Source organism: Leopardus geoffroyi, chromosome A1 (assembly GCF_018350155.1).
Source record: "Leopardus geoffroyi isolate Oge1 chromosome A1, O.geoffroyi_Oge1_pat1.0, whole genome shotgun sequence".
Lineage (NCBI taxonomy): Eukaryota > Metazoa > Chordata > Mammalia > Carnivora > Felidae > Leopardus > Leopardus geoffroyi.
In genome coordinates, this window is record NC_059326.1 from 173987514 (window position 1) to 174015358 (window position 27845).

The 27845-nt window shown below is 38.6% G+C and overlaps 1 protein-coding gene across 2 annotated transcripts in view; it reads right to left on the reverse strand.

The window, feature by feature from the left end:
• The window catches only part of SIMC1 (SUMO interacting motifs containing 1), an 80430-nt gene that overhangs the window by 5330 nt on the left and 47255 nt on the right, over nucleotides 1-27845 (reverse strand). For both annotated transcript variants that reach the window (XM_045500953.1, XM_045500952.1), the window contains exons 5-9: nucleotides 21684-21838; nucleotides 15826-15978; nucleotides 13806-13934; nucleotides 2365-2521; nucleotides 2175-2259 (exon numbers count right to left, since the gene is read on the reverse strand). In XM_045500953.1, the coding sequence (XP_045356909.1) occupies nucleotides 2175-2259; nucleotides 2365-2521; nucleotides 13806-13934; nucleotides 15826-15978; nucleotides 21684-21838 (679 nt within the window). The remainder of the gene's footprint in view (nucleotides 1-2174; nucleotides 2260-2364; nucleotides 2522-13805; nucleotides 13935-15825; nucleotides 15979-21683; nucleotides 21839-27845) is intronic.

The following is a 27845-nucleotide window of genomic DNA, read 5'->3' on the forward strand; positions in this document are numbered from 1 at the left end:
TCCAAAAGAACAATTATGTAAACATTGATGAGGCTAAGTACACATGGAATTTGCCTTTGGGGCTTTGTCCTGAGAAGGACATGCACCTTTCTTTGAGGTGCTCGATAATGCACAAACTACACAACTACAAATGTCAAGGCCTTAACTTTTAAGTTTCAGTTACAAGAGCGTGAAACACAGAAGACCTTGCAGCCTGCTCCTGGCTGGGCAAACAGGCTGAGAGTCAACGAACATTGACTGTGGGCTTACTATTTTTTCTCACACCTATTAACAATCAGTGTTGAAAAGTTATATATTACCATCCCCATTCCATAGAAGGAAGAAAATGAGGTCTAGAGACACAAAGTTAGCAGAGTAAGTAGCGGAGTTGGGATTCAAATCCAGACCTTCTGTCTTAAATTCAGTGCTGTTTTTTTATTTCTCTACAACAATTTCCTCAGTTCCAGGCCTGAGAGGGTATAAGGACTAATTGTACCTTCCCAAGTGCCATTACTGAGCTAAGATCAATCTCAACATGATCATGGCAAGTAAATATAAAATTTGTATTACATTTAAATTTATATATTTGTGTATATTTACATATGAATATATACTTTCCCTCCTGTTTGGGAATAAGTTGAACATTATGCATTTCTACCCTTCAATACTTCAGTCTGGATTTCCTAAGACCTAGGACATTTACTTTCATAAGCCAGGATCATTATCAAAAATAGGAAGTTTAATATTAATATAATGTTATCACATAATCTATTTAAATTTCACCAATTGTCCCAATAATGTACTTTATAGCTTCTTTTTTCCTTGTTCAGGATCCAATCCAGGATCATGCTTTGCATTTAGTATTAATCTGGATTAGTTTCTAATCTGGAAGTTTCTTGGTCTTTGTTTTTAAGACATTGGCACTTTTTTTATTTATTTAATTTTTTAATTTTAGAGAGAAAGTATGAGTCAGGGAGAGATGGAGAGGGGCAGACAGAGAGAGAGAGAGCAAGAGAATCTTAAGCAGGCTCCATGCTCAGCACAGAGGGGCTCAATCCTATGACCCTGGGATCATGACATTAGCTGAAATCAAGAGTTGGATGCTCAACCTACTGAACTACCCAGGTGCCCCAAGACATTGGCATTTTTAAGGAGTATAAGCCAATTATTTTATAAAAGGTCCCTCGGTGTGAGTTTGTCTGGTGCTTCCATGTGATTAGACTCAGGTCATGGATTTTTGGCAAGAACACTACATAAGTGATGAGGTGTTCTTCTCAGGGCATCATATTAAGAAATGTGCTTTCTTGGGGTGCCTGGGTGGCTCAGTCAGTTGAGCGTCCGACTTCGGCTCAGGTCACGATCTCGCTGTCTGTGAGTTTGAGCCCCGCGTCAGGCTCTGTGCTGACAGCTTGGAGCCTGGAGCCTGCTTCGGATTCTGTGTCTCCCTCTCTCTCTGTCCCTCCCCTGCTCATGCTCTCTCTCTCTAAAATAAATAAACATTAAAAAAAAATTTAAAAAAATGTGCTTTGTCCTCTAAAAAGTTACTATCTTTCCTTTTGGAATTAATGATATCAGTTTTCCCAAGGGCCTTATTAATCTTTGGCCAATAAAATCATTCTCATTCGAAGGAGCAATTAATTATTTTCCTTGTTGATATTTGCCTCTTGAGCGTTAATTAGTCTGACTCTCCTGGATCCTCATTGATCACTGGCTTTGCCAGGGCCTTGAGCAAACCTATGTTCGCAGACTTTAGAGTGTCTTAACAATTTCTGCAAGATGTATGCTTTTAGCTTGCCACTGATTTGCTCTGGATTTGCATCATACTGACAGATGCTTACAATGTCCGCAGTCAATGAGCAAATGACCCAACAAAGACTTTGCAGTGACAGGCTAGGGTAAGATGCCGGGGCTAATCAGATCATTCCGAAATATTTCTCATGTTATAATGACATCTGCTTACCTATACAACCTAACAACTGCAATGACCACGGATTATCTGCCATTACAAAAATATGTGAATTCTTCTGACTCACAGCAGTGATTCCAACGATGTCATTCCTTCTTCCTTATAGTTACAACCAAGGCACAATGCTTTACTTAGGCTAACAAATTAGAATCACCTATTAACTTCAACTCATAATAATGACCATTGTGAGGCTCCTACACCATCTTATTTGTGAACAAATGCTCCTTACCTCTTAAAACATGTTGATAACTGGATAACAGAAACTGCAGATGCTCAACCAGTTCATCCCACGTCTGCCACTGGGTTTTATCCGACTGCAGAGAAGTAAAAGCAGGTGGTAGTAGATGCCTTCCTCAATTAGAAGCTCAAGGGTTGGGGGGAAGGTGTTCTAGGCCTGACCAAAGCAGGGAAGCATGTACCTGGCACTTGAGCAGTGATGTGGAATTGTTCAGAAAGTAGAGGGCCTGGGCCAGAGACAAGGGCAGGCGGGTGGGAGTCTCGCAGCTGTGAAGGAATATGATTTCTAACACTTTGCAGCGCAGAAGGTGGCTCTCCATCGTAGTGAAGAACATCTCTCTGTGTGGAGAACAGAAAGGTTAACCATCACAACTATCACTTCAAGGAACACATACCACAATTCCCCCTGAAAGTGCTAATGTTTGTCCTGAAGCAGAGACGGCTAAGAAGGAATACGACAGGGGCCTACAAAATCACAAAGCTTGTGGACAGGGCAGAGGGGGATTTGTTCATGAATTAACCACTGCCAGAAAGAGGGAAAAGTCTTTGACATTTGGAAAAGATAAGTTGAGGACAAATGAAAAAGGATAAATTCATACTGTAAGAGAATTCATATGAGATAAATACTTCTGAGTGTCCACAGTGTGCCAGATACCATTTGGCCCAGCAAAGAACATCAAGGTAAATAAAAGAAGGTATTTCTCTCCAAAAGCTGACTGTTGAACAAGGGCGGACGGTACGCGACGGGAACTTAAATATAGCGCGGGGCAAGTGCATGTGTACGTGAGCTGCCTGTGGTGCTCCAGACACACAAACAGGAGACAGTATGTTTGGTCAGGGGACTCCGAGTGGCCTTCTAATGGAGGAGGAGGCATGGACAGTGGTCCAGGAAGAGCAAAGAAGACTCAAGGCAGGAGGCCTTTCTCCAGAGAGGAGAAACCCGGACAAAACGAATAAAGTAAAAAATACACAGCTGTGGGCACTGCAGCCTCTTAAATTTCAAGTCCAGGACTTGAGAGTCCCAGAGGGCTCTTGCCCTTGACTCTGTCACTCTACCCAGTGCAGGGCTCGACCAGCAAGGGTGGGCTCCAGAATATTCAAAGTCTCAGAGAGGGAGGGCTACAAAATGACAAAACTTCCTGTGCTTCAGGAAGGTGAATCAAGCTCATTGTTCTGAAAGCAATGTCAGCTTCTAGAAGAATGGTATAAATCTCAGATGCATCTGCTCCAAGGTGTTTTCTTAAAGGTTCGTCAGTCCTTGTCAGGTCTGCCGGTCACAGCAGTTCCGGGGAGCAGATAGCTCATGAGCACATAAGGAGGTGCAGCTGTAAGGAACACGGGCAGCCCTGATCCAAGAGCTCTTTCTCCTGTAACATCTTGCCCTTTGTAGTTTTGCAACATCTGGAAAAGTAGGGGGTTCTTCGTGCCACTGCCATTTATAAAAAGGATAAAGCACAGAGAGTTTATTATTTTAATCTTCTTTTTTCCCTTTCCCTTTGCTTTTGCGTCAGGCACATATATTATTTGTATAAAAGCAAAATGAATATTTGTAACCTTTGCTTCTTACTATTCAAAAGTTTGAAAAGTCAACAATAATTTGTGACTATCCATTTTATCTCTTTAATGGTTTGAAAATCATGGTATATTTTCTCTGACACATTTTCCTGATATAAGGAACTCCAAATGATTACATTTGCAAGATAGTTCCCAAATTCTTTTTAAAGTCCAATCTGTACTGTGTATTTGCCCTATTTCTTTCACAAGACAGTTTTCCTATTCAATAACCTTTTATTTCAAACTGTATTTTCTCTTCTAACTTTGTTTCCAGGGCTCGCGGTTGTCCTGGTTTTATAATCCACAGGTGGCAAACTCAGAGATACACAAAGGACAAAAAGATCATTTTCATGCATTGGCCAGAGTAGGAAATGGAGGTACAATGATCTATAGCAATTCAAATTTGAATTTCAAAAACAAGATGTACATAATGAGTGACTAGGTAGGTGGGGACTACTAACAAAGAGAAATGGAAACCATAAAAATGAATCAAATGGAAACACCAGATCTGAAAAATATAATATCTGAAATGGAAAAAAAGAAAACAAAAGACACCACTGCTTAGGCTTAACAGCAAATTGGGCACTGTGAAAGAAATGATTGGGAATCTTGGAGCCTATCCAAACTGAAATAGAAAAAAAGAGTCAAGACACAACAAGGCAAAACAACACCAACAGAAAACACCAGAATCTCAGTGATCGGTGAAACAGTGTCAAGCAATCCATATATGTACTTGAATCCCCAGAATAAGTTGAGAGTTTGGGGCAAAAAAAAATCCTGGCCAAAATGTTACAGAATTTGATGAAAAACATCAACTCACAGATTTAAGAAGCTCACTGAACCCCAAGCAGGATAAATGTAAAGGAAACCACACCTAGGTATCATAATCAAATTACTGGAAGAAAAAAATAAAGCAGTCAGAGAAAAAGACACACAGCACATAGGGGAGCTGCAGTAAGATGTTCTAAGAACTTCTAATTAGCAAACCAGGAGAAAATGGAACAACTTTAAAATAAATGAAGAAAAATTACCTATCAACCTAGAATTTACATCAAGTAAAAACACCACTCATAAATGAAGGTGACAAAAAAACATTTCCAGATAAAAGCTGAGAGAATTTATTATAAGTAGACCTGCACTACAAGAATACTTTAAAAAGTAAATTCTTTTGGTAGATAAGAAATGACACCAAATGGAACTTGGATCTTCAAGAAAGAATACCAGAAATGGTAACGATGTGGGTCTGATGTATATATTTTTTCTGACACTACAAGCAGTTAATTCTGGCACTCTCTACGTGAAGATAGCATCAGATCCCACAGGTTATGGATCCTATGAGACTCCCTCCACCCTTACTTCAGAGGCCACCCTCACATCCAGTTTGTCATCTGTGCTTCTGGATGACTGGCTGTGGATGAGACGTTCCTAGGTCTCCCTCCTCAGGTTCAATCAATTTGCTAGAATGGCTCACAAAACTCAGAAAAAGATTTTACTTACTAGTTTACCAGTTTCTTATAAAGGGATGTAACTCAGGAACAGCCAGATGGAAGATATGCACAGGGCAAGGTATGGGAAGAGGTGAAAAGCTTCCAAGCTCTCTGAGGCTGTTATTCTCCTGGTATCTCCCTGTGTTCACTATCCTGTAAGCTTTCTGAGCCCTGTCCTTTTGGTTTTTTTCATAGAGGCTTCATTAGATAGACAGGACGGATTAAATCATTGACTATTCGTGATTAAACTCCATCCCCAGCCCCTCTCCCCATCCCGTAGGAAGGTGGAGGCAGGGGGTTGGGGGTTGGGACACAGTTGGTTCTCCTAACAACCAGCTCCCATACCTACCCTAGGGATATTCCAAAAGTGACTTCATTAACATAATAAAAGGCACCTTTAGCTCTCCTCACTTAGGAAATTCCAAGGGTCTTAGCTCTGTGCCCAAAATGGGATGAAGACCAATTATATATATTTCTTATTATAAATCACAATATCATGGAGGGTAAATATGAAAGACCCTTCCCACATCCTCTCTCTCTCTCTCTCAAAAATAAATAAACATTAAAAGAGAGAGAGAGAACGCGTGAGCAGGAGAGGGACAGAGAGAGAGAGGGAGGCACAGAATCCAAAGCAGATTCCAGGCTCTGAGCTGTCAGCACAGAGCCTGACGCGGGGCTCGAACTCATGAACTGTGAGATCATGACCTGCGCCGAAGTCAGACGTTTAACCGACCGAGCCACCCAGGTGCCCCACTCTCTCTCTCTTTTAAAATGTTTTATTTATTTCTGAGAGAGAGAGAGAGAGAGAGAGAGAGAGAGAGAGAGAGAAAGGGAGAGGAGGAAGGGGAAGGGGCAGAGAGAGGGTGGGGGACACAGAATCCGAAGCAGGCTCCAGGCTCTGATCTGTTAGCACTCTGAGCTGGAACTCACGGACCAGACCATGAGATCATGACCTGAGCCGAAGCTGGACGCTCATCCAACTGAGCCACCCAGGCGCCCCATCCCACATCATCTCTTAAATTTGTTTTAAAAGCAACTAAGTGTTTAAAACAAAAATGTGACTTCATTCTGGAGTTTATACCTATGTAAAAGTAAAAGTGTATGACAGTAAAGCACAAAGGATGAGAGCAGGGTAAACGGAAGTACAAGTTTTTAAGATTCTTACATCACGTGTTAAGTGACATAATATTAATTCAAGGCAGACTACAGTAAGTTAAGGATGCATATTCTAATTCTAAGGGCAATTATTAAAAATAATTTGCTGAAAAGTATTTGATAAAATTCAATATCCACTCACGATGAAAACTAGGAGTAAAAGGGAACTTCTTTAACTTGTTAATGAACATCTACAAAACCCCCCCACAGCTAGCATCATAATTCATGGTGAACTTATATTTTAATAAATAATTAACTAATGAACTGAATGTTTCCCCCTGGGTCATTAACAAAGGCAAAGATGTCTGCTTTTACCACGACTATTCAACATAGCTGTGGAAGTTCTAGCCAGTGCAGTAAGGCAAGAAAAGGAAATAAAAGGCATAAAGATTCTAGACAGGAAGAAATAAAATTGTCGCTATATACAAGATAACACACTGACACAGATCTATATGGACAATCCCAAGGAATCTTTGGCACAAAAGTATCCATAGAAGGAAAGTTGATAAATTGTATTTTATCAACATTTAAAACTTTTGGTCTGTGAAAGACCTTGTTTAGAGGCTGAAAAGAGAAACTACAGAATGGGAGAAAACGTTTGCAAACCACAGATCTGACGAAAAAGTAGTATCTAGGATACAAAAAGATTCTCAAAACTCAACAGTAACAAAGCAAACAATCCATTTAGAAAATGAAAAGAGACATTTCAATAAAGAAGTTATACTAAGCACATGAGAAGATGTTCACACTCATCAGCTATTAGAGAAATGAAAACCACACTGAGAAGCCACCACAGACTTATCAGAACGGCTAACATCAACAACAGTGGCAACACCAGATGCCGGCTGGGGTGCAGATAAACTGGATCACAAATGTATTGTTGGTGGGCATGTAAAATAGTATAGCTGCTCAGGGAAAGAGTTTGGCAGTTTCTTGAACTAAACATGTCACGGACATATGATACAAACATTATACTCCTTTGTATTTATTCTAGAGATATGAAGACTTCTGTTCACATGAGAATTTGTATACGAATATTTATAGCAGCTTTATTCATAATAGTCCCAAACTAAACAACAGATATCCTCAATGGGTAAATGGTTAAAGAAAATCCAAGATACACTCACACCATGGACTACAATTCAGTAATAAAAAGGGATGAACTACTGATACAATAACCTGAATGAATCTCTAGAGAATTATGCTGAGTGTAAAAAGCCAACCCCAAAAGGTTATATACTGTATGATTCCATTTATAAAATATTCTTGAAATGACAAAAGTGTAAAAATGGAGAGCAGATTAGTTGCCAGAGGTTAAGAAGGGATGGGGTGGGAGGGAAGGGCATATGGCTATAAAAGGGCAACATGAATAATCCCTGTGGTGATGAAAATGTTCTGTATGTTGGCTTGCGCCAATCTAGATGTGCTGGTTGTGATACTGCACTATGGTTTTGTGTTACGTTATCACTGGGAAAACTGGTTAAAGAGTACATGGGATCTCTCTGTATTCTTCCTTGTAACTAATGCAAATAGATGTCAAAATAAAAATGTTTTTGATGCTTATTTATTTTTTGATAGAGGATCAGAGCGTGAGTGGGGGAGGGCAGAGAGAGAGAGGAGACACAGAATCCGAAGCAGGCTCCAAGGTCTGAGATGTCAGCACAGAGCCTGATGCGGGCGGGGCTTGAATTCACGAACTGGGGGATCATGACCTGAGCCGAGAAGTCAGATGCTTAACTGACTGCGCCACCGAGGTGCCCCAAAATAAAATTTTAATTAAAAAAAGCTAAAAGCCAATAGGAAAGACTAAATGGAATAACCAAAAATAATCCAAAAGAAGGCAGAAAAGGAGGTAAAAGTGAACAAAGGAGAAAGAGACAAATAGGAAGCAAATAGCAAGATGACAGATATAAAACCAACAATTAAATGTAAATGGAATAAATAACTCCCATTAAAAGGTAGGGATTGTCAGCTGACTCAAAAAGCCAGACTCTATGCTATTTACAATAAACATACCCTTTTTTTCCTTTAACTTTTTGTTGGGACACACAGAAGAGTTGCAAGAATAGTACAAAGAATTCCCAAATACTGTTAATGCTTTTCACCAAATGCTTATCACATCTTCTTTATCCTTCTGTCTTTGATTTTCAACTTATTTCTCTTAACTATTTGAGGGTAAGCTGCAGACATGATGCCCATTTACCCCTAAATACTTCAGTGTATAATTCCTAAAAACAAGGACATTCTCTTAGATAATCAAATACAATGCTCGAAATCAGGAAATTAACTTTAACATAATATTATCCACAGACTTTAGTCCGATTTTTTTCATTGTCCTCATAATGGTATTTATAACAAAAGAAAATCAGAGATTACACATTGTCTTGTCTGTTTTTACAGTTAGTTCCTTTACTGTACTTTGTCTTTCATGACACTGACATTTTTTAAAAGTGCAGGTCCGTTTTTTTCATAGAATGTTTCTCATTTTGGATTTGTCTGATTATTTTCCCACAATTAGACTGAGGTTATGCGTTTTGGGGCAAGAGTACTACAAGAATTATGTTTTGTTTTTCTCAGTGCATCATATCAAAAGGCACATGATGCCAACTTACCTTGTTGTTGGTGTTAACTTTGATCACTTAGTGACTAAGGTAGGGCCTCCACTATTATTTTTTCCCTATTATAATTAATATCTTGTGGCAATACACTTTGAGATTATGCAAATATCTTGGTACTCCACAAACTTTCACCATTTTAATATCCATTTATACCTAAACTATTATCATGATGGTTGTCAAATGGCATTTTTTCCCAATTCGTCATTTTTTCTTATATTTATTAATTGGCTTTCAACTGTAAGGAAGAAAGTCCTTTCTCTTCTTTCCTGTCAGTATTAGAATTATAGATTCTTATTTTATTTAATAGTGTTTATAGTCTTTTACTGTCAATATTTATTCTGATGCCAAATTATCCCAGATTTGGTCAGTGAAGCCCTTTAAGCTGGCTCGTGTGTCTTTTGACAAGTCTGAACATTTCCTTACTTTCTGGCACAAGATGTTCCAGGTTCATCTTGTACTTTTCCCTACCTCGGCTGTGGAATTATCCTTTCCTTCAAGGAACTCTTGTTCCTTTTAGGGTAAATTGGTATTTAGAAACAAAGATCTGGGTCCTAGGTGAGCTTATTGCCACTAAAGTGTAATTATTTTTATGTTCTCTCAGTGGGCACAGGTAGGAAAAAGATGTATGAATGAATACACACACACACACACACACACACACACACACAGCACTGTCACACATCTACATCTATTTATTTATCTTTCCATATTTATTAGAAACCACAAGTTCATATTGATGCCTCCAATTCCAATCCAGCACCGCAGGGTTCCTTCTATCCTTTCCCCTTTTCATATGTGTAACTCTCTTCTCTGACAGTGAGAAACTTGGCTCTCATTATCCACAATACATTTATTTGTTTAATCCTAGAATACACATAAGATAATTTTTGAATTGTTAACTTAATACCTCTGTGAAAAAGAGTTCCAATATTTATTTACATTTCATTTTCTCTTTAGCCTGAGAATATTTAGTCCAAATACTGTGTTTTAAATTACTTGGACAGATGAGTGGTTGCCAGGGATTGGGGAAGATGGATGGTGCAGCTGTAAAAGGAAAGGGATCCTTGTGGAGATGGAATAGTTCTGTATATCTGGATTGTGCCGGTAGTTCCATGAATCTATGAATCTATACATGTGATCACACTGCACACAAATGAGTACATGCAAATTGGGTGAAATCTGTATATGATCTGTGGATTATACCAGTGTCGATTTCCTGTTAGTGATATTGTACTATAGTTATGTAAGATGTAATCACTGGGGAAAAAACAGGGTGAAGCGTACGTACGACTTGTCTGTATTAATTTTTGCAACCTCCTGTGAATCCATAATTATTGAAAAATAGAAAGTGAAAAAAAAAAGTTACTTGGGCTTGTTTTTCCCTCACACCCCTCCCCTCATACACCTCCCCTCACCCCGGTTATGTTATTTATTTAAAGCACAGATTAGTTTGTCTGCATTCCATGTTAGGCTCTCCCTTGTTATCTTTCAACTCTCTTGTTGATTTATTTTCCTTTTTGGAGTATATAAAACATTAGAATAGCCCCCAAAGCCTAAAAGTCGTAATATACGAAGAAGTTTGTACTTAGAAGTATTATAGCATCACCATCACCACCAGTATCACCATTATCACTCTGGCCTAGTACCTTTTCTCTTCCAGCCCATTGCCATCCATCCCCTCAATGTAAGCAATTTGATTAGTCTGCCAGTTGCCATTTTTTCAGTCTGCCATTTTTCTTAACTTTGTTCCTTTTTTGACAAATGATCATAATCATGTACATTTAAAAATTTCTCCTTTCTTACAAAAAGATACATATATTTACATGCATACTCTTATATTTTGCCTTTTTTATTCAATAATATATTTTGGAAATCAGTTCAGAAAATTTGCTCCTACTTTTATTTATTTATTTATTTATTTGTTTGTTTGTTTGTTTATTTACTTATTTTTTACCACTGCATAATACTCCATTGTGTGGATGTACTATGGATATTCAACCACTGCACTATGAATGGGCATTTGGGTTGTTTTTAATGTTTTACAATTGTAAACAATGCTGTAGTGAGAATCCTACATATGGTATTTTCATATTGTTAGAAGTGTCTCTTCAGGGCAAATTCCTAGAAGTGAGCTTGCTGGGTCAAGGGACAATTGTTCATTTAGTTTTGTTAGATAATGCAGAATTCCCAACAGGTCTGCCCCATTTTGCATTCCCACCAGCAACATATGAGTACCTGCTTTCTCAAATCTCTCTCTCTCTCTCTCTTTTTTATTTTTATTTTTTAAAGATTTTATGTTTAAGTAATCTCTACATCCAACATGGGGCTTGAATTCACAACCCTGAAATCAAGAGTCACATGCTCTACTATGAGCCAGCCAGGTGCCCTCAAAACCTCTCTAGGGGCGCCTGGGTGGCGCAGTCGGTTAAGCGTCCGACTTCAGCCAGGTCACGATCTCGCGGTCCGTGAGTTCGAGCCCCGCGTCGGGCTCTGGGCTGATGGCTCAGAGCCTGGAGCCTGTTTCTGATTCTGTGTCTCCCTCTCTCTCTGCCCCTCCCCCGTTCATGCTCTGTCTCTCTCTGTCCCAAAAGTAAATAAACGTTGAAAAAAAAAAAAATTCAAAACCTCTCTACTGGAATGTATTTATTGTACTTCAAAATTCTTACTATTTGGGTAGGTGAGAAACGGCACCTCAGCATAGTTTTAGTTTATATTTCTTTAAATATGAGTGAGGGTGAACATTATAAGAAAACAAAATTACAGCTCAATATCCCTTGTAAACACAGATGCAAAAGCCCTTAATAAAATATTAGTAAATGGAATCTGTCAATACACAAAAAGAGTAACATATCACAACCAAGTACGATTTTTTATTCCAGGAATGGAAGGTTGGTTTAACATTAGGAAATTAATCAGTATAATTCATCACAATGTGATAAAGGAGAAAAATTACGATTATCTCAATAGATGCAGAAAACATATTTCACAAATTTCAATACCTAGTTTTCATAAAAACACTCCACTATAGAAACTAGAAATAGAAAGAAGCTTCCTCAATCCAACAGACGACCTCTAGGAAACATCTATAGCTAACATTATACTTGGTCAAAGACTGAATGTTTTCCCACTAAGATTAGGAATAAGGCAAGGATATCTGCTCTGATCACTTCTCCAACATTCTATTGGGGGTGCTAGCCCATGTAATAAGGTAGGAAAAAGAAGCAAAAGGCATACAGATTGGAGAGGAAGATGTTAAACTGCTTTTATTTGCAGAAAATATGGTTGTGTATGTAGAAAATCCTAAGAAAACCAAAAAAATATTCTTATTAGATATAATAAGTGAATTTAGCAAGGTTGCAGCAGGATTTCTACATACTATCAGTGAGTCACTGGAAAATGACAGGTGACATGGGTTATGCATTTGTCAAAATCCATGGAATACTTATGCAAATCAGTTTATATAATTTAATTGTGTGTAAATTATACCTAAACTTTAAAGAATTTAAATCAACCAAGGTAAAGGCTATATAAAGTATCTTCTAGTATAATTTGAGTGGTTGCCAATTTGCCCCTTCTGAGTTTTAGAACAGGGTCAGGCTTTATTTAAATTGTTTTTGTCAGTGTTAGGTCTAAATGTGTTTACAGTTACCCATTCCTTAGATTTCCCATCTCTCATAAGAATCTAGGCTTATACGAATGAATGGCATGCGAGTTGGACCCAAATGAAATACTTCCGACAAAGTGATAGAGCGAGCATGGCATTTATGTACGCTTCCTTCGGTCTGACCACTATAACATATTGCTTCCTTTGAACACTGAACATGGGATTAAAAAGTCCTGGGTTTGAATTTGTATTATGAATCTAATTAGCTGTGTAACCGTGGACTAATGATTTCACTACTTTAAGTATTTTTCTCATTTGTTAAATAGGAATACCGTATGAAAATGTGAAAATATGAGATAACTAATGTGACAATGACACATGTCATTGTAGGGACTCAATAAATGGTTTTCTTAATCTCACTGGGGTATTTTAATTAAATCTCTATTACAGTACAATTTGATATGACGTTTTCTTCTAATAGAGGAACCAGAACTGTAGAAGAACAGTCTCGCCTGCCAATTGGGAGTTAGGCGATGGGGATCAGAAGTCACACATGGAGCTCTGATAGAGAGAATTTACCCAAGAGACACTACTGTTCAATGGCTCTCTCATAGTTATTTCCTGCACCAGCCACTATTCATGAATTCATATTCATTCATTTATTTATTTTTCCTCTGGATTCTAAAATTACTGGTTTAAAGAAGGAATCACTGGTCCCTGCCAAGAACTCTATTTCTTTATCTCCTTCTAAGGGAACACTTTATTAATGCATGCTTAGAGAAATTGAGTTTCTTATTCTTACTGTTTGGGCTTATTCTCCAGGTCCAACTGTTTTCATTCTTGGCTCACCTCTTCTTCTGCTAATATTGGACATGCCTATTTCATTCATCCACCAAGCCTTTAGTGAACATTTATATCAGGCTCTATGGTTGAGGATCAGAGAACAGCTGAACCTTGAGGGATGAGTAAAGTTCTCAGCCAAATGAATCAAGTAAGAAACTGCAGGCTCCACTTAAGGCATCCTGCCTGTTCTCAAGAGGTTATGCCTTAGTTTCAAATAATCAGTTGAGAACCTCTTTATTTCAAAAGACCAACGAGACAGAAACTATCCCTCCTTCTCATCTTTCCCAATTTAACCACTGTTTGGAATTTTCTTTTGAAATTCTGTTCCCAGAACATAAAACAGAAACAAAAGTAAGACTCACCTCTGACTCCTCTCAGGAATGTCCAGCACAAATCCAAACATCATCTCAGCAATTTTATTGGAGCTGCAGGTGGGGGTCCTGTCTACCTCTACGGCTATAGACAGCATCCTTTGCAGCTGACACACAATCCTGAGTCCAGAACACAGAACACAAGTGAGTGGGACCGTCTGGCAAGGAGCCACCCTGCTGGCTGGGAGGAGGCCCCCACCAGTGTACTAAAGGATCTTGTAAAGCACCTACTAGGTCAGGGAGAACTACCTGAGCCATCAGCATGCTTTTATTTAGAAATTTCACCTACCTGAATCCCTTCTGCCAGCTCATACTATCTGAACCACTGAACCTGTGGTTGAGCTGTAAAAGCAAGCTACTTTTAAATTCAAAAATAGAAAATAGGATCTAGAGAACTTTAAGGATCATCTAACCTGTAACTTCTCTATTTTCCAGATGAAGAAACAGGTCCAGAATGACTATCAATTATTTGAATTTCTTTGATATGGGAGAAAATACATCTTTATCATATAGTTCTGTTACTGGTTCCCTTATAATTATCCTTTACTAAGTTCAGTCTCAGAACTTCAACTGGTGGACCGTGACTCTCTCTCCCATCAGACCTAAATGTGGGAGATAGCCAGGCTGATGTGACCAAAAGAATGTAGGCCACCCTGCAGAAAGATGGGCCTGGCGTGAAGTCAGTCTTTTCTAACATGCATTATTATTTGTGATGGAAGAAAGGGCTGTTTTCAGAAAATCTGCAGCTAGTAACACAGTAGGTGGCCCAGGGGCTTTGGCATCAGTTTCTGGCTCTGCAATGACAAGCTGTTCAACTTTGGACAAATTACTAGACTGCTCTGAGCCCAAGTCTTCTCATCTCTAAAAAGAGGAAATAATACTACCTATTTCATAAAGTTGTGAGCGCTGTGTAAGATATTTGGCAGATACACACTCATTAATGGTAGATGGTAGTGCTTACTGTTGTTATTAAGATCATGATAAACTGACTTTCAGAGGGCCTTATTTTTATTTCTACTCCTATTTACTTATAATAAATCATAGTAATTTAGATTATAATATGGACTATCTTCCACTGAAGGCACAGTGTCTGCCTCTCTGTTAGGTCTCTATAAGTGGGGTTCTAGGATAACCCTACTTTAGTGCCTCCCCCAATCTGTCAAGCAAATGCTTTATCATTCTAAACATTCTCCTTTTAGATACAAGATTGTCTGTTAGTTAAAACCCATAGGCCTTATGTGTAAATCAGATCGATGCAACCAGATTAGAAAATAGCATTGTGAATTTAGACACAAACGCTGTATTTAAAATGTCAAGCGTGAGTGGCTTTTAACAATATGACTGACTTGGAATAGTAGGTTACTTGTGCAATGACGGCTCTGGATCTAAAATCCTGGCCTCTCTCAAAAAATGCCAAGACTACTCTCAATCCCATAAAAGAAATGCCAGGAAATCTCTTTTCAGTGTGGTCTGAGGTGATGGGGTCTTTTCCGTGTGGTCTGAGGTGATGGGAATGGCCCTGTTCTGTTCTAACAGGCTGTTATAACCTGTTGGAATCTGCAGGTTAAACAGCTACTCTTCTCCCAGGCCTGAAGGAGAGACATGAAGGTCCCTGAAGGCTACAGGCTGCTGGAACACCCACTATCCATGATTCTTGTTCTTCTTTTGTTGGTGGACAGCTGAAGTAATGAGTAGCTAGCTGTAACCCTGTACTGTCTCTGGGAATCCAGGGGATGGAAGTCAGTATCCCCTAGCTTTCGTTTCACTTCAGCTTTGTGAATTTATGTTCACTTAGTGAAGTCCTATTTATCTAAGAGGGAAATCATCTGCTTTTGTTTAGCTTTGGCATTAGAATTTAGCCTTTAGTCAAAATAAGATAGTCTTTAGTAAGAATCAGTCTATGTTATAAGAGCTAACTAATTTTGTGGAAGCTTCTTCTAGGAAAGGTGCTGTTCTCTAAAGCAATAAATCCCAATAGCCCTGGGAAAGACAACTTCTGTCTGCCCCTTACAGCTGATTGGTGTTCTTTGTCAGGTTAGGCTGGGGAGAAGGATGGCTACTAGTGGCCTTCAAGATTCCTGTTCCTGAAGAGGTTTGATTTCCATTTGTGGGTTGAGTTAATCCGTCTTCAGTCACTACTTTGACCAACCACTTGATAACATCCCTGTAGTGGAAAATAAGAAAAAAAAAAGGTTAAACTTCTGTCTTATGGTATGATAATCAAAACTGCAGCCTTAACCTAGGTTCCAAGGCCCAAGATTTCCCCAAAGGCAACCAGGAGGACTCTTTGGAGATTTTCAATATTTAAATAAGTCTAATGGAAACCCCACATTTAACTGTAGTAAGGTTATAAGAGCTAACTAAAATACTGACATTTTTGTGAGTTCTAATTATTGAAAGGCACCTCTGAGGTCAGAGAGTACTATCTATGGCCTCTTGAGCAGGTGGAAAGTTAGACCTGATGACCAAAGAGGTCCTTGCTGGCTTTCTATGATTAGGTGTCATCCATTAATGCTAGTAAACAAGGTTTAGAGTATATGCAATGGAGTCATACTTTCTATAGGGTGTAGGCTCTTAAAGTTAGTAAGGTAAAAACATCTCATATTCTCATACAGTCAAAATTGCTTTTGATGATCACTTAGGTAACCCAGGTAAAAATGGTGGACTTAATACACACTTCTAATATTCTTCCTTCCTAAAATCCCACTAATATTAGACTAAATAATTCTTTTAAAAAGCCACAAGGGAGAAGAGAAAAGGGAGACAACAGTGAAATTTTAGAAGATGGAAAGGAAATGAAGTATAGTCACAAAATAGAATATTACATAGTAGTGAAAATAAACTACAGTGATAAGTAACACTATGGACAAATCTTACACTCTATAATATACAGTGGAAAATTAAAGTCCCAACAGATTATGTATAGCATGATATCCTTTAATATATAGCAGGAAGGAACTAAAATAAAAACATATACTTTACAGGAACACATAAACTAAAACTACATAAAAAAGTAAAGGAATTGATAAACATTCAAGATGCTGATCACTTTGGGTGCAGGAAGGTGCAAAAGTAGGTGATGGAGGATGGATATATGGTTAGATGCAGGTAACCGTCAAGGTCCCAGCCTTTGATTTGGGGAGTGAGTTACGAGATGCTGATTATAAAATCAAAGGTAACCAATTAACTAATTAAATAAGGCAAGTGTATCATGCTTTCAGGATGATTTTTAATCTAAATCTATGACTTTAGCAAAGGGATGGATTTTAAGTGACTTAGCAGAATTGAGAAAGCTGAATCCTAAATTAGCAGTAGAGAAGAGCAATCCTATGTAAGCATATTTACCAAAAAAGAAAAAGAATCCTCAATAAGCTCTGCCAAAGACAGTGCAAGTTTTCTCTGAAGCGAGGATGAAAGGACGTAAGGGAAAACGAATATGATGGTTTGTAAGCTCTTTAAGAGAAATTTAGACCCTACACTGCAGGTTAACATCGTGGAGAGATAAAACAGAGGGTCTCTGGACGAGGACACCAGGCACAGCTGGGAGGCAAGGGCATCAAAGCGTAACAGCAGCACTAAGTGAACATATGCTGAGCGCAGAGACCCTGGCTATTTTCCCACACTTGTCTTCTAAAAACCTGGCATCCTGGTCTTTACCCTTCATGTGGAAAACTGGAAGTCTTCTCTGGAAAACCCATCCAGCCCAAGAGGAAAGACTTAAAGACATGACGAGGTATTTTCTAAGAACAGGGAAGTGTAGAAATGATGAGTCCTCCCGTGGACTCAGCTTCCATCAGCTGTTGAGTCTGTCACAACACAGACTACCAAGGTTTATTACACACTTAGGGAGATATTCTAATAAGACAGATAAGCACCAAAATAGCCCAAACCAACTCTCCCCTCCCCCTAAAAAGGTAACTTGGGAGAAAATAAGACTATACAGAGAATAAACAAGACCGAAGGCTATCTAAATGTCCATCAACTAATGAATGGATAAAGAAGATGTGGTTTATATACACAATGGAATACTATTTGGCAATGAGAAAGAATGAAATCTGGCCATTTGCAGCAACATGGATGGAACTGGAGGGTATTATGCTAAGCGAAATAAGTCAGTCAGAGAAGACAGATATCATATGTTTTCACTCATATGTGGAACTTGAGAAACTTAACAGAAGACCATGGGGGAGGGGAAGGGGAAAAAATAGTTACAGACAGGGAAGGAGGCAAACCATAAGAGACTCTTAAATACAGAGAACTGAGGGTTGATGGGGGAGGGCACGGGAGAGGAGAAATGGGGTGATGGGCATTGAGGAGGGCATTTGTTAGGATGAGCACCGGGTGTTGTATGTAAGTGATGAATCACGGGAATCTACCCCCAAAACCAAGAGCACGCTGTATATAGTGTATGTTAGCCAACCTGACAATAAATTATATTAAAAAAACAAAAACAAAGGCTATAATTAGTGTCACCAAAGATATGAGGAAATACAGACCCATGAAAGAAGAAAACAAGAACAGAATACTATTTAGTACTTTAATTTTTTTTAAGTTTATTTATTTTTGAGAGAGACAGAGATAGTGTGAGCAGGGGAGGGTGGGTGGAGAGGGAGAGGGCGGGGGAGAGACAGAGAAAGAGAGAAAGAGAGAGAGAGAGAAAGAGAGAGAGAGAGAGAATCCCAAGGAGGTTCTGTGTTGTCAGCACAGAGCCCGATGCGGGGTTCAAATTCATGAAACTATGAGATCATGACCTGAGCCAAAACCAAGAGTTGGACACCTAACCCACTGAGCCACCCAGGTGTCCCATATTTATTATTTTAAAAAAGGAACATTTAGAGACAAAGTAAAAGAGCCCTTGGAAATTAAAAACATGATAGCAGAGATAAAAACTCTTTTCCAGGAATGAAGGATGTTCCTAGACTGAAATGGCACACTGAAGGCCCAGAACAATGGATGAATACAGACCTACAACAAGCATACTGGGCAAAGAAAATAGGATTCTAAAAACTTTCAGAGGAAAAAATTAGGGCATATACAAAGAATCAGTAATCAAGGTAGTTATGACTTTTTAACAGCAAATGTGGAAGACAATGGAAGATTTACTGCAGTACTCTGTAGAAAAGTTATTGCTAACCTAAATATCTATACTCAGTTATCAGTCAACATATAGGAACATAAAATATTTTCAGATATATAACATCTCAAAATTTTACTTTCCACATCCCTTTCTAAGAAGCTACTGGAGACCGATCCATCAAATGAGGGAGTAAACCAATAAAGAGAAGACACAGGACAAATAAACGAAAGATCCAACTTTTGGAAACAAAGGAAATTCTCACATTTAGGATAAAAGCTGGCAAAAAGGACAACTAATCCAGATTGAAGGAGGTCAAACAGTTCCACCACAGATCTTCAAGAATATGACGACGCAGTGCAAATAAACATCGAGGGGAGATTTAGACCAAATAGAGAATTTGGGGTTGACTTCCAATATGCAAAAAGAATACAGGGGAACTAAAAATAAGGCAATTATTAACTGTAAGGAAACACAAAGGTATGAATTAAAGGAAAAATAATCATAGTTTATTTAGGACTTGGCTCAACTCTGACTAGCATACATCGTCCTAACAATAGAAACATTGAATACTGATCTGAACAAAATTATGATATAAATAAATTAATAGCATGGGGGCAGGGAAACGTGTGTGCCCAGGAGGAGGTAGGGAGGAAAAAGAGTTAACTACTCTTATTTCATGTGGAAAGTCAATAGATAATAGCTAATAATGAAAAATCAAGAATTAGCAACATAAACATGTTATTTAGCCATACAGAGGTAAATATTAAAAAAAATCACTTAAAAGAGTGGAAAGTAGCTACCCCTGTGGAAAAGAAAAATGCAGGCGAGGGAACCTGGGAACTAGTGTATTTCTTAAATCTTATAGAACTAGTTTACTCTTTGTATGCACAGTTAAAAAAGAAAAGAAAACCCCGTAAGACCAGGGTAATATAGAGACTGACTTTTATTTATTTTTTTTATTTATTTAAAAAAAAAAATTTTTTTTTCAACATTTATTTATTTTTGGGACAGAGAGAGACAGAGCATGAACGGGGGAGGGACAGAGAGAGAGGGAGACACAGAATCGGAAACAGGCTCCAGGCTCTGAGCCATCAGCCCAGAGCCCGACGCGGGGCTCGAACTCACGGACCGCGAGATCGTGACCTGGCTGAAGTCGGACGCTTAACCGACTGCGCCACCCAGGCGCCCCTAGAAAACTATTTTTAACAAACATACAAGAACATATGAGAATGTAAATATGAGTGGAAGAGTTTCAATGATGCTGTTTAAAAAAAAAAAAAAAAAAAAAAGGATGCTGGTACACTAGCTTGGTGAAAACCATTTCCAAAAAAAGTAAGGATTGGAGTGCCCGGGTAGCTCAGTTGGTTAAGCATCTGACTCTTGATTTCTGCTCAAGTTGTGATCCTGTAGTTCACGAGTTCGAGCCTCATGTTGGGCTCTGCACACAGCATGGAGCTTACTTATGATTCTCTGTCTCTCCCTCTCTCTGTACCTCCCCCACTCGTGCTGTCTCTCTCAAAATAAATAAACTTAAAAAAAATGGGGGGCGCCTGGTGCTTCAGTTGGTTGGGTATCCGACTTCAGCTCAGGTCATGATCTCACTGTGTGTGAGTTCAAGCCATGCATCAGGCTCTGCTGACATCTCAGAGCCTGGAGCCTGCTTTGGATTCTGTGTCTCCTCTCTCTGCCCCTCCCCACACTCACTCTGTCTCTCTGTCTCACACACAAAAAAAATTTTTAAATTAAAAAAAACAAAAGAACCCACGAGTTGTAGTTCCAGGAAGAAAATTCCAGCCTGAGATTGCCACCCTAGAAATCACATTTTCTCCTATTCATATAAAGATATAGTAGTTCCCTGTCCTGAAGCTTCCAGAAGCTCCCACTTGCCCTGATTCTACAAAAAAAGAATACATGCTTGCTACCATCTTGTACCTTATTGTTAGCCTCAGGACCTATTATATTACTTTTTAGAAACTAATAGTGACAAATGAGAGTTCTCCTGAGATACTCAGGGAGATGGAAATAAATCTAGGTTTATAAAAGCTGTGAAAAGTTTTATGCAAGTTAAGGTTTTCCCCTAGATCTCCTGAGGCTGTCTGGACAATTCTGAAATACACCAGAGGACGTCTGACAGTCTTGAGAAAAACCAAAAACCATGAAGGCTGTGGTGCTCAACACACAGTTGGTACAGAGAGATTTTCTTTTAGAATCGTCTGTAGTTCTTTTTTTTTTTTAAGTTTATTTATTTATTTTTAAGAGAGACACAGTACAAGCAGGGGGAGGGCAGAGAAAGAGTGGGGGAGACAGAGAATCCCAAGCAGGCTCTGCATTGTCAGCACAGAGCCCAATGCGTGGCTCAAACTCACGAACCACGAGATCATGACCTGAGCTGAAGTTAGATGCTTAACTGACTGAGCCACACAGACGCCTCTAGGATCATCTATAATTTTTTTTTGTTTTTACTTATTTATATTGAGATCGAGTGAGAAAGCGTGTGCACGTGGAAGAGGCAGAGAGGGAATCTCAAGCAGGCTCCATACTGTCAGCATGGAGCCTGATGCTGGGCTGGAACTCACGAACTGTGAGATCATGACCTGAGCCGAGATCAAGAGTTAGACGCTTAACCGACTGAGCCACTCGGGCACTCCTTGTCTCTAGTTTTAATAGCTATCCCTGTTATATTATTGTGTGACTATGAAACTTCATCCATTTGATGTTCTCCAGCCTTGAGTAGCTGCCCACCTACGGCTCCTACTTCTTAACATCCCTGAGCTCAGGTGCTAGTTAGTTACCTGACATTGTGGGGCTGCTTGTCACAGGACAGCACAGTGCTTGCAATGGACTGCTGCAGGTGCTGTCGTTGCCTCCTCAGGATCTGCTGGAAGTCATCTTCCAGGGTCTGTACCACATAACGCAGAAAAAGGACTCTCCCAGGCAGATTTTGCCCCTGTAGAAGAAAAAATGAGAAGTATTTCCTCTCAATTTCCTGATGGGTGAGCATTCGGCTCTCCTAAATATGAAGCCCAAGCAAAGGCCATGCATCATGAAGTATGTCTGTACCTAAAAGAGAAGCTCCTGAGAGAGAGCAGGCAATCGAGGTTGTTTTAAAAGAGGGAAAACAGGGCAATCCCAGAGCCTGGAGGCTCAGGACTGTAGACTTTCTAATTTTAAGAGATAGATAGCCATAACAAGTCGTCTCTCACAAACTTACTATCAGTCTCAGGATAAACCTCAAACTGTGGGTATCAGAATAGAGACAAAAACTGGTTCCTATATGATCCTGTTGAGCTGCTGGATCAAGCAGTCATGATGTCCATACCACTGCTGAACTTCTAGTAACGTGAGCTGATTCACATCCTTATTGTTTAAGCAAGTCTGAGTTGAGTTTTCTGTTACAGGTGAAATGATTCTAACTGAGAAAGCTGAACTGTTGTAGGTAAAGAGCATGGGCTTTGATGGCACACAGATCTTATGTATTTATTTTTGTTTGATTGTTTTAAACCCAGATCTATACTCATTCAACTTGCCCTTCTGAGTTTCACTGTCTCTTAAGTGGTGATAATTTTAAGTATACAAAAGCCAGTATAAGTACCTGTGACATGCCAAGCAGACATGCACCATTTGTTGATTTCCCTTTACTGGGAAACAAGTGCTGGGACGTAGGACCAGGAGCTCGGGCTTTCAAACTTCAAAGAATAAGGCCCCAAACTGTTTCTGGATTCTTTAGGAACTTTTCAAACAGCAGGGGGTTGGTATATACTCTGAGAATATAAACTCATGGACTAGGGTACAGTTTAGTAAGCAGGAAAACGAATAACCATTGTAGTAAGCACATATGATTTCTTTTTTTTAAGAGGTGAGAGGGGCATCTGGGTGGCACAGTCAGTTGAGTGTTGACTTTGGCTCAGGTCATGATCTCACAGTTCATGGGTTTGAGCCCCACATTGGGCTCTGTGGTGGCAGCTCAGAGCCTGGAGCCTGCTTTGGATTCTGTGTCTCCCTCTCTCTCTGGTCCTCCCCTACTCATGCTCTGTCTCTCAAAAATAAATAAACGTTAAAAAATTCTAAAGTAAATAAATAGGTAAGGATGTGATAACTTTGTCTTCCAATGTGCATATTTTTTTCTAATCCTCATTAATTAGTGCAAATGATTTTTTAAAAGTTTATTTATTTTTGAGAGAGAGTGTGCACAAGCTGGAGAGGGGCAGAGAGATAGGATCCCAGGCAGGCTTTGCACTGTCAACGTGTAAGTGGGGCTTGAGCTCACAAACCATGAGATCGTGACCTGAGCCGAAATCAAGAGTTTGATGCTTAACCAACTGAGCCACCCAGGCACTCTGGTGCAAATTTTTTTTAAATCAAGTAATTATGCTAGATTTATGATGAAAGTCTTTCACTAACACCACTCTCCACTACTGCTTGGCCCCTGCAGTACCCTAGAGTGAAATTTTACTCTTCTGAAAGTTACTCTAAACATCTCTAAAAAATGCTCATTATCATTACTTCTTGATTTATCAACTTTAGACATTATCTATTGGCTTCTGCTGTGTTAGATAAAGATTTAATTCACTTATGCCACTTCCCCATTTCTCTTCCTAAAATAACTATCTCAATTTATGTTCCATCATCTACAGATAGTATCTCTTGACACCCAATTTTATAAGATAAAGATGCTATAAAAGCCCTACTACTCAGAGATCCTATCCCTTTTCACTTCCTAATCTTTATCATCTAGTGCTTTCCATTGTCAAGGCTAAAATTGTTTTGTTTTATATATAAATTGATTCTAAATACAACTAGTGTTTACAGTATGAGGACTATGTTAAAATTATTTACTACACTGGAAATCCATATAGTACACTAAGAAAATTTTTCTTGTTAAGCTTTTTGATTTTCTTAAAGTTTCTTTTTTATCCTCCCTATATTGCCTACAATTATCACTTTACTTCTTCTAACTCCTCAAGAATGGTGTTGAATCTTGAGAATATCCTTCTTTCCCATTTTTTTTTTCATTTTTAAAAACAACTTTTTTGGGGCGCCTGGGTGGCTTAGTTGGTTAAGCGTCCAACTTTGGCTCAGGTCATGATCTTGCAGTTTATGGGTTTGACGCCCACATCGGGCTCTGTGCTGACAGCTCAGAGCCTGGAGTCTGCTTCAGATTCCGTGTTTCCCTCTCTCTCTGTTTCTCTCCCACTCAGGCTCTGTCTCTCTCAAAAATAAATAAACACTAAAAAAGAAAAACCAACTTTATTGACAACCCTTATAAATCCACCCACTTTAAATGTGCAATTCAATGATTTATTGTAAATTTACTGAGCTTGGTAACCATGACCATAACCAATTTTTAGAATATCTTTATAAGATCCCTCATGCCTATTTATAGTTAGTTCCCGTTCCCATCTCTAGCCCCAGGCAACCACTCCTCTACTTTCTGGCTCTACTGATTTGCCCTTCTGGACATTTCATATACAGAGAACTATACACTTATATGACCTTGTGTATGTGGCCTCCTTTTATGTAGCTTAATATTTTTTGAGGTTTGTCCATGTCACGGCATATATCAAGAGCTCTTTTTTTTTTTAAATTACTGAATAGCATTCTCATGTATGAAGATAGCACATTTTGTTTATCCAATTGTTTATTTTTTTATTTTTTTTACTTTTATTTATTTTTGAGAAACAGAGTGAGACAAAACGTGAGCGGGGGAGGGGCAGAGAGAGAAGGAGACAGAATCTGAAGCAGGCTCCACGCTCTGAGCAAGCAGTCAGGACAGAACCTGATGTGGGGCTCGAACCCACAAACTGTGAGATCATGACCTGAGCCGAAGTCAGAGGCTCAACTGACTGAGCCACCCAGGTGCCCCTATCCATTCAATTGATGGACATTTGGGTTGTTTCCACTTTTTGGCTATTATGAATAAGGCTGCTATGAACATTCACATGTAAGCCTTTCTTAGACATATATTTTCATTTTTCTTGGGTCAGTACCTGGAAGCTGAATAGCTGGGTCATATGATAAGTTTATGTTTAATTTTTTAAAGGAACTGTCAAACTGTTTTAGACAGTGGTTGTTCCATTTACATTCCCACCAGTAATGTATCAGACTTCCTGTATCTCTACTTTCTTGCCAACATTTGCTATTGCCTACTTTCTTTTTAAAATTGTGGTAAAAAGACATATAACATAAACTTAACTATCTTAACCATTTATTTTTTATTTTTGAGAGAGAGCACAAGTAAGGGAGGGGCAGAGAAAGAGAGGGAAACACAGAATCCTAATCAGGCTCCAGTCTCTGAGCTGTCAGCCAGGGCCTGATGCACGGCTCAAACCCACAAACTGTGAGATCATGACCTGAGCTGAAGTCGGATGCTTAACCGACTGAGCCATCCAGGGACCCTGTATTTTTTTTTTTTTTAAGTAGGCTTCATGCCTAGCATGGAGCCCAACACGGGGCCCGACATCAAGACCTGGGTTGAGACCATGAGTCAGATGCTAACTAATGGAGCCACCCCATCTTAATCATTTTTCAGTATATTCACATAGTTGTGCAACAGATCTCCTGAACTTTTCCATCTTGCAAAATGAAACTTTACACACAATGAACAATCACGTCCCATTTCCCCCTCCCCGTTAGCCTCTGGTAACCAACATTGTATATGCTTTTTATATTAATGACATCTATAGATATTTTGTGTGTGTCAAACTATACAGGGTCTTTTTATGACTGGCTTATTTCACTTAGTATAATACCCTCATTATGGTACCATCCGTGTTGTAGCATATGGGATTTCCTTCCTATTTAAAGCAGAATATTTCACTGTACCTGTATATGCCACATTTTGTTTACCTTGTCATCTACGGATGGACGTTTGGGTTGCTTCCACTTCTTGGCTTTTGTGAATAATGCTGCCATGAACATGGGTGTGCAAATATTTCTTCAAGACCCTTCTTTCAATTCTTTTACATATATACGCATGTGGGAATATATGAAGTGGGATTGATGGATCATATAATAATTCTATTTTTAATTTTTTGAAGAAACACCATATAGTTTTCCACTGTGGTTGTACCATTTTATAATCCTACCCACAGTGGGCAAGTGTTCTCATTTCTCTACAAATTTGCCACAACTCGTGACTTATTTTCTGTTAAAAAATTTTGTTTTAATAGTGGTCATCCTGAATGGGTGTGAGATGATATCTCATTGTGGTTTTGATGTGCCATTCTTTGTGATTTAGTGATGTTGAGCATCCTTTCATATGCTTGTTGGCCACTTGTATATCATCTTTGGAGAAATGGCCATTCAAGTCCTTTGCCCTTTTAAAAATCAGATTATTTTGTTGTTCAATTTTCCCTTTAATTCTGTCAGTTTTGTAATAAAATGTTTAAATGTTGTTGAGTTAAGGAGCTCTTTATATATTCAGGATATTAACCCTTTATCAGATATGCAATTTTAAAATGTCTTCCCCTGGGCGCCTGATTGGCTCAGTTGGTTGAGTGCCCGACTCAATTTTGGCTTAGGTTGTGATCTCACAGTTGTGGGATGGAGCCTGCGTGGGATTGTTTCTCTGTCTCTCTGCCCTCCTCTGCTCATGCTTGTGCATGTGTGAAATCTCTCTTAAAAAAAAAAAGTGAAAAAAATACTTTATAAAAAAATAACAAAATGTTTTCTATCCCATAGACTGTCTTTTAATTCCAGATTGTGTTTTTTGGTGCACACGTTTTAAACTTTCATGTAGTCCCATTTGCCTATTTTTGCCTTTTTTTTTTTTTTTTTTTTTTGCCGGTATCTTTGGTGTCATATCAGAGAAAAATGTAAAATCCAATTGTCATGAAGCTTTCCTCTATATTTTCTAAGAGTTTTATAGTTTTTGGCATGATGTAAGAGATCTTTGATCCATTTTGAGCTAATTTTTGTATATGGTATTGGATAAGAGTCCAACTTCATTCTTTTGCATATGGCTATCCAGTTTTCCCAAAACCATTTGTTGAAAAGGCTATCTTTTTCCATTGAATGGTCTTGGCACCCTTGATGAACATCGTTTGATCATATTCACAATTTTTTTTTTCTGGGTTCTCCATTTTACTCCACATGTCTGTAGGTCTGTCTTTATGAGATTACCACACTGTTTTGATTACTGTAGCTTTGTAATATGTTTAAAAATCAAGAAGTATGAATACTCCAACTTTGTTCTTTTTCAAAATTGTTTTGGCTATTCAGGGTCCTCTAAGATTCCATAGGAATTTTAGGATGATTTTTCTATTTCTGAAAAAAATGCTGCTGGGATTTTGATAGGGATAGTGCTGAATATGTGGATTACTTTGGGTACTACTGACATCTTAACAATATTAAATCTTTCAACCTATGAACATGAGATGTCTTACCATTTATTTATGCCTTCATTTTCTTTCAGCAATGTTTTATAATTTTCAGTGTGCAAATTGTTCATCTCCTTGGTTAGGTTACCTCTAAGTATTTTATTGTTTTTGATGCTATTGTTAACCGAACTGTTTTCCTAATTTTGTTTTGAGATTGTTAGGACACAGAAATGCAATTGATTTTTGTGTGTTAATTTTGTATCCTGCAACCTTGCTGAATTTGCCTATTAGCTGTAACAATCTTTCTGTGTGGAATCTTTAGGGTTTTCTTCATATAAGATCATGTTATCTATGAACAGAGATAATTCTTGCTTTTAAATTCAGATGTCTTTTATTTCCTTCCTTGCCTAACTGCTTTGGTTAGAACTTCCAATACTATGTTGAATAGAAGGGACAAAAGCAGGTATTCTTGCTTTATTCCTGAACTTAAGAGAAAAAGCTTGTAGTATTTCACCATTGAATATGGTTTGCTGGGGTTTTTCCATATAGGGTTTTTATGAGATAGTTTCCGTCTATTCCTAGTTTTTAGGATGAAAATGTGTTGAATCTTGTCAAATGCATTTTTTGCATCAATTG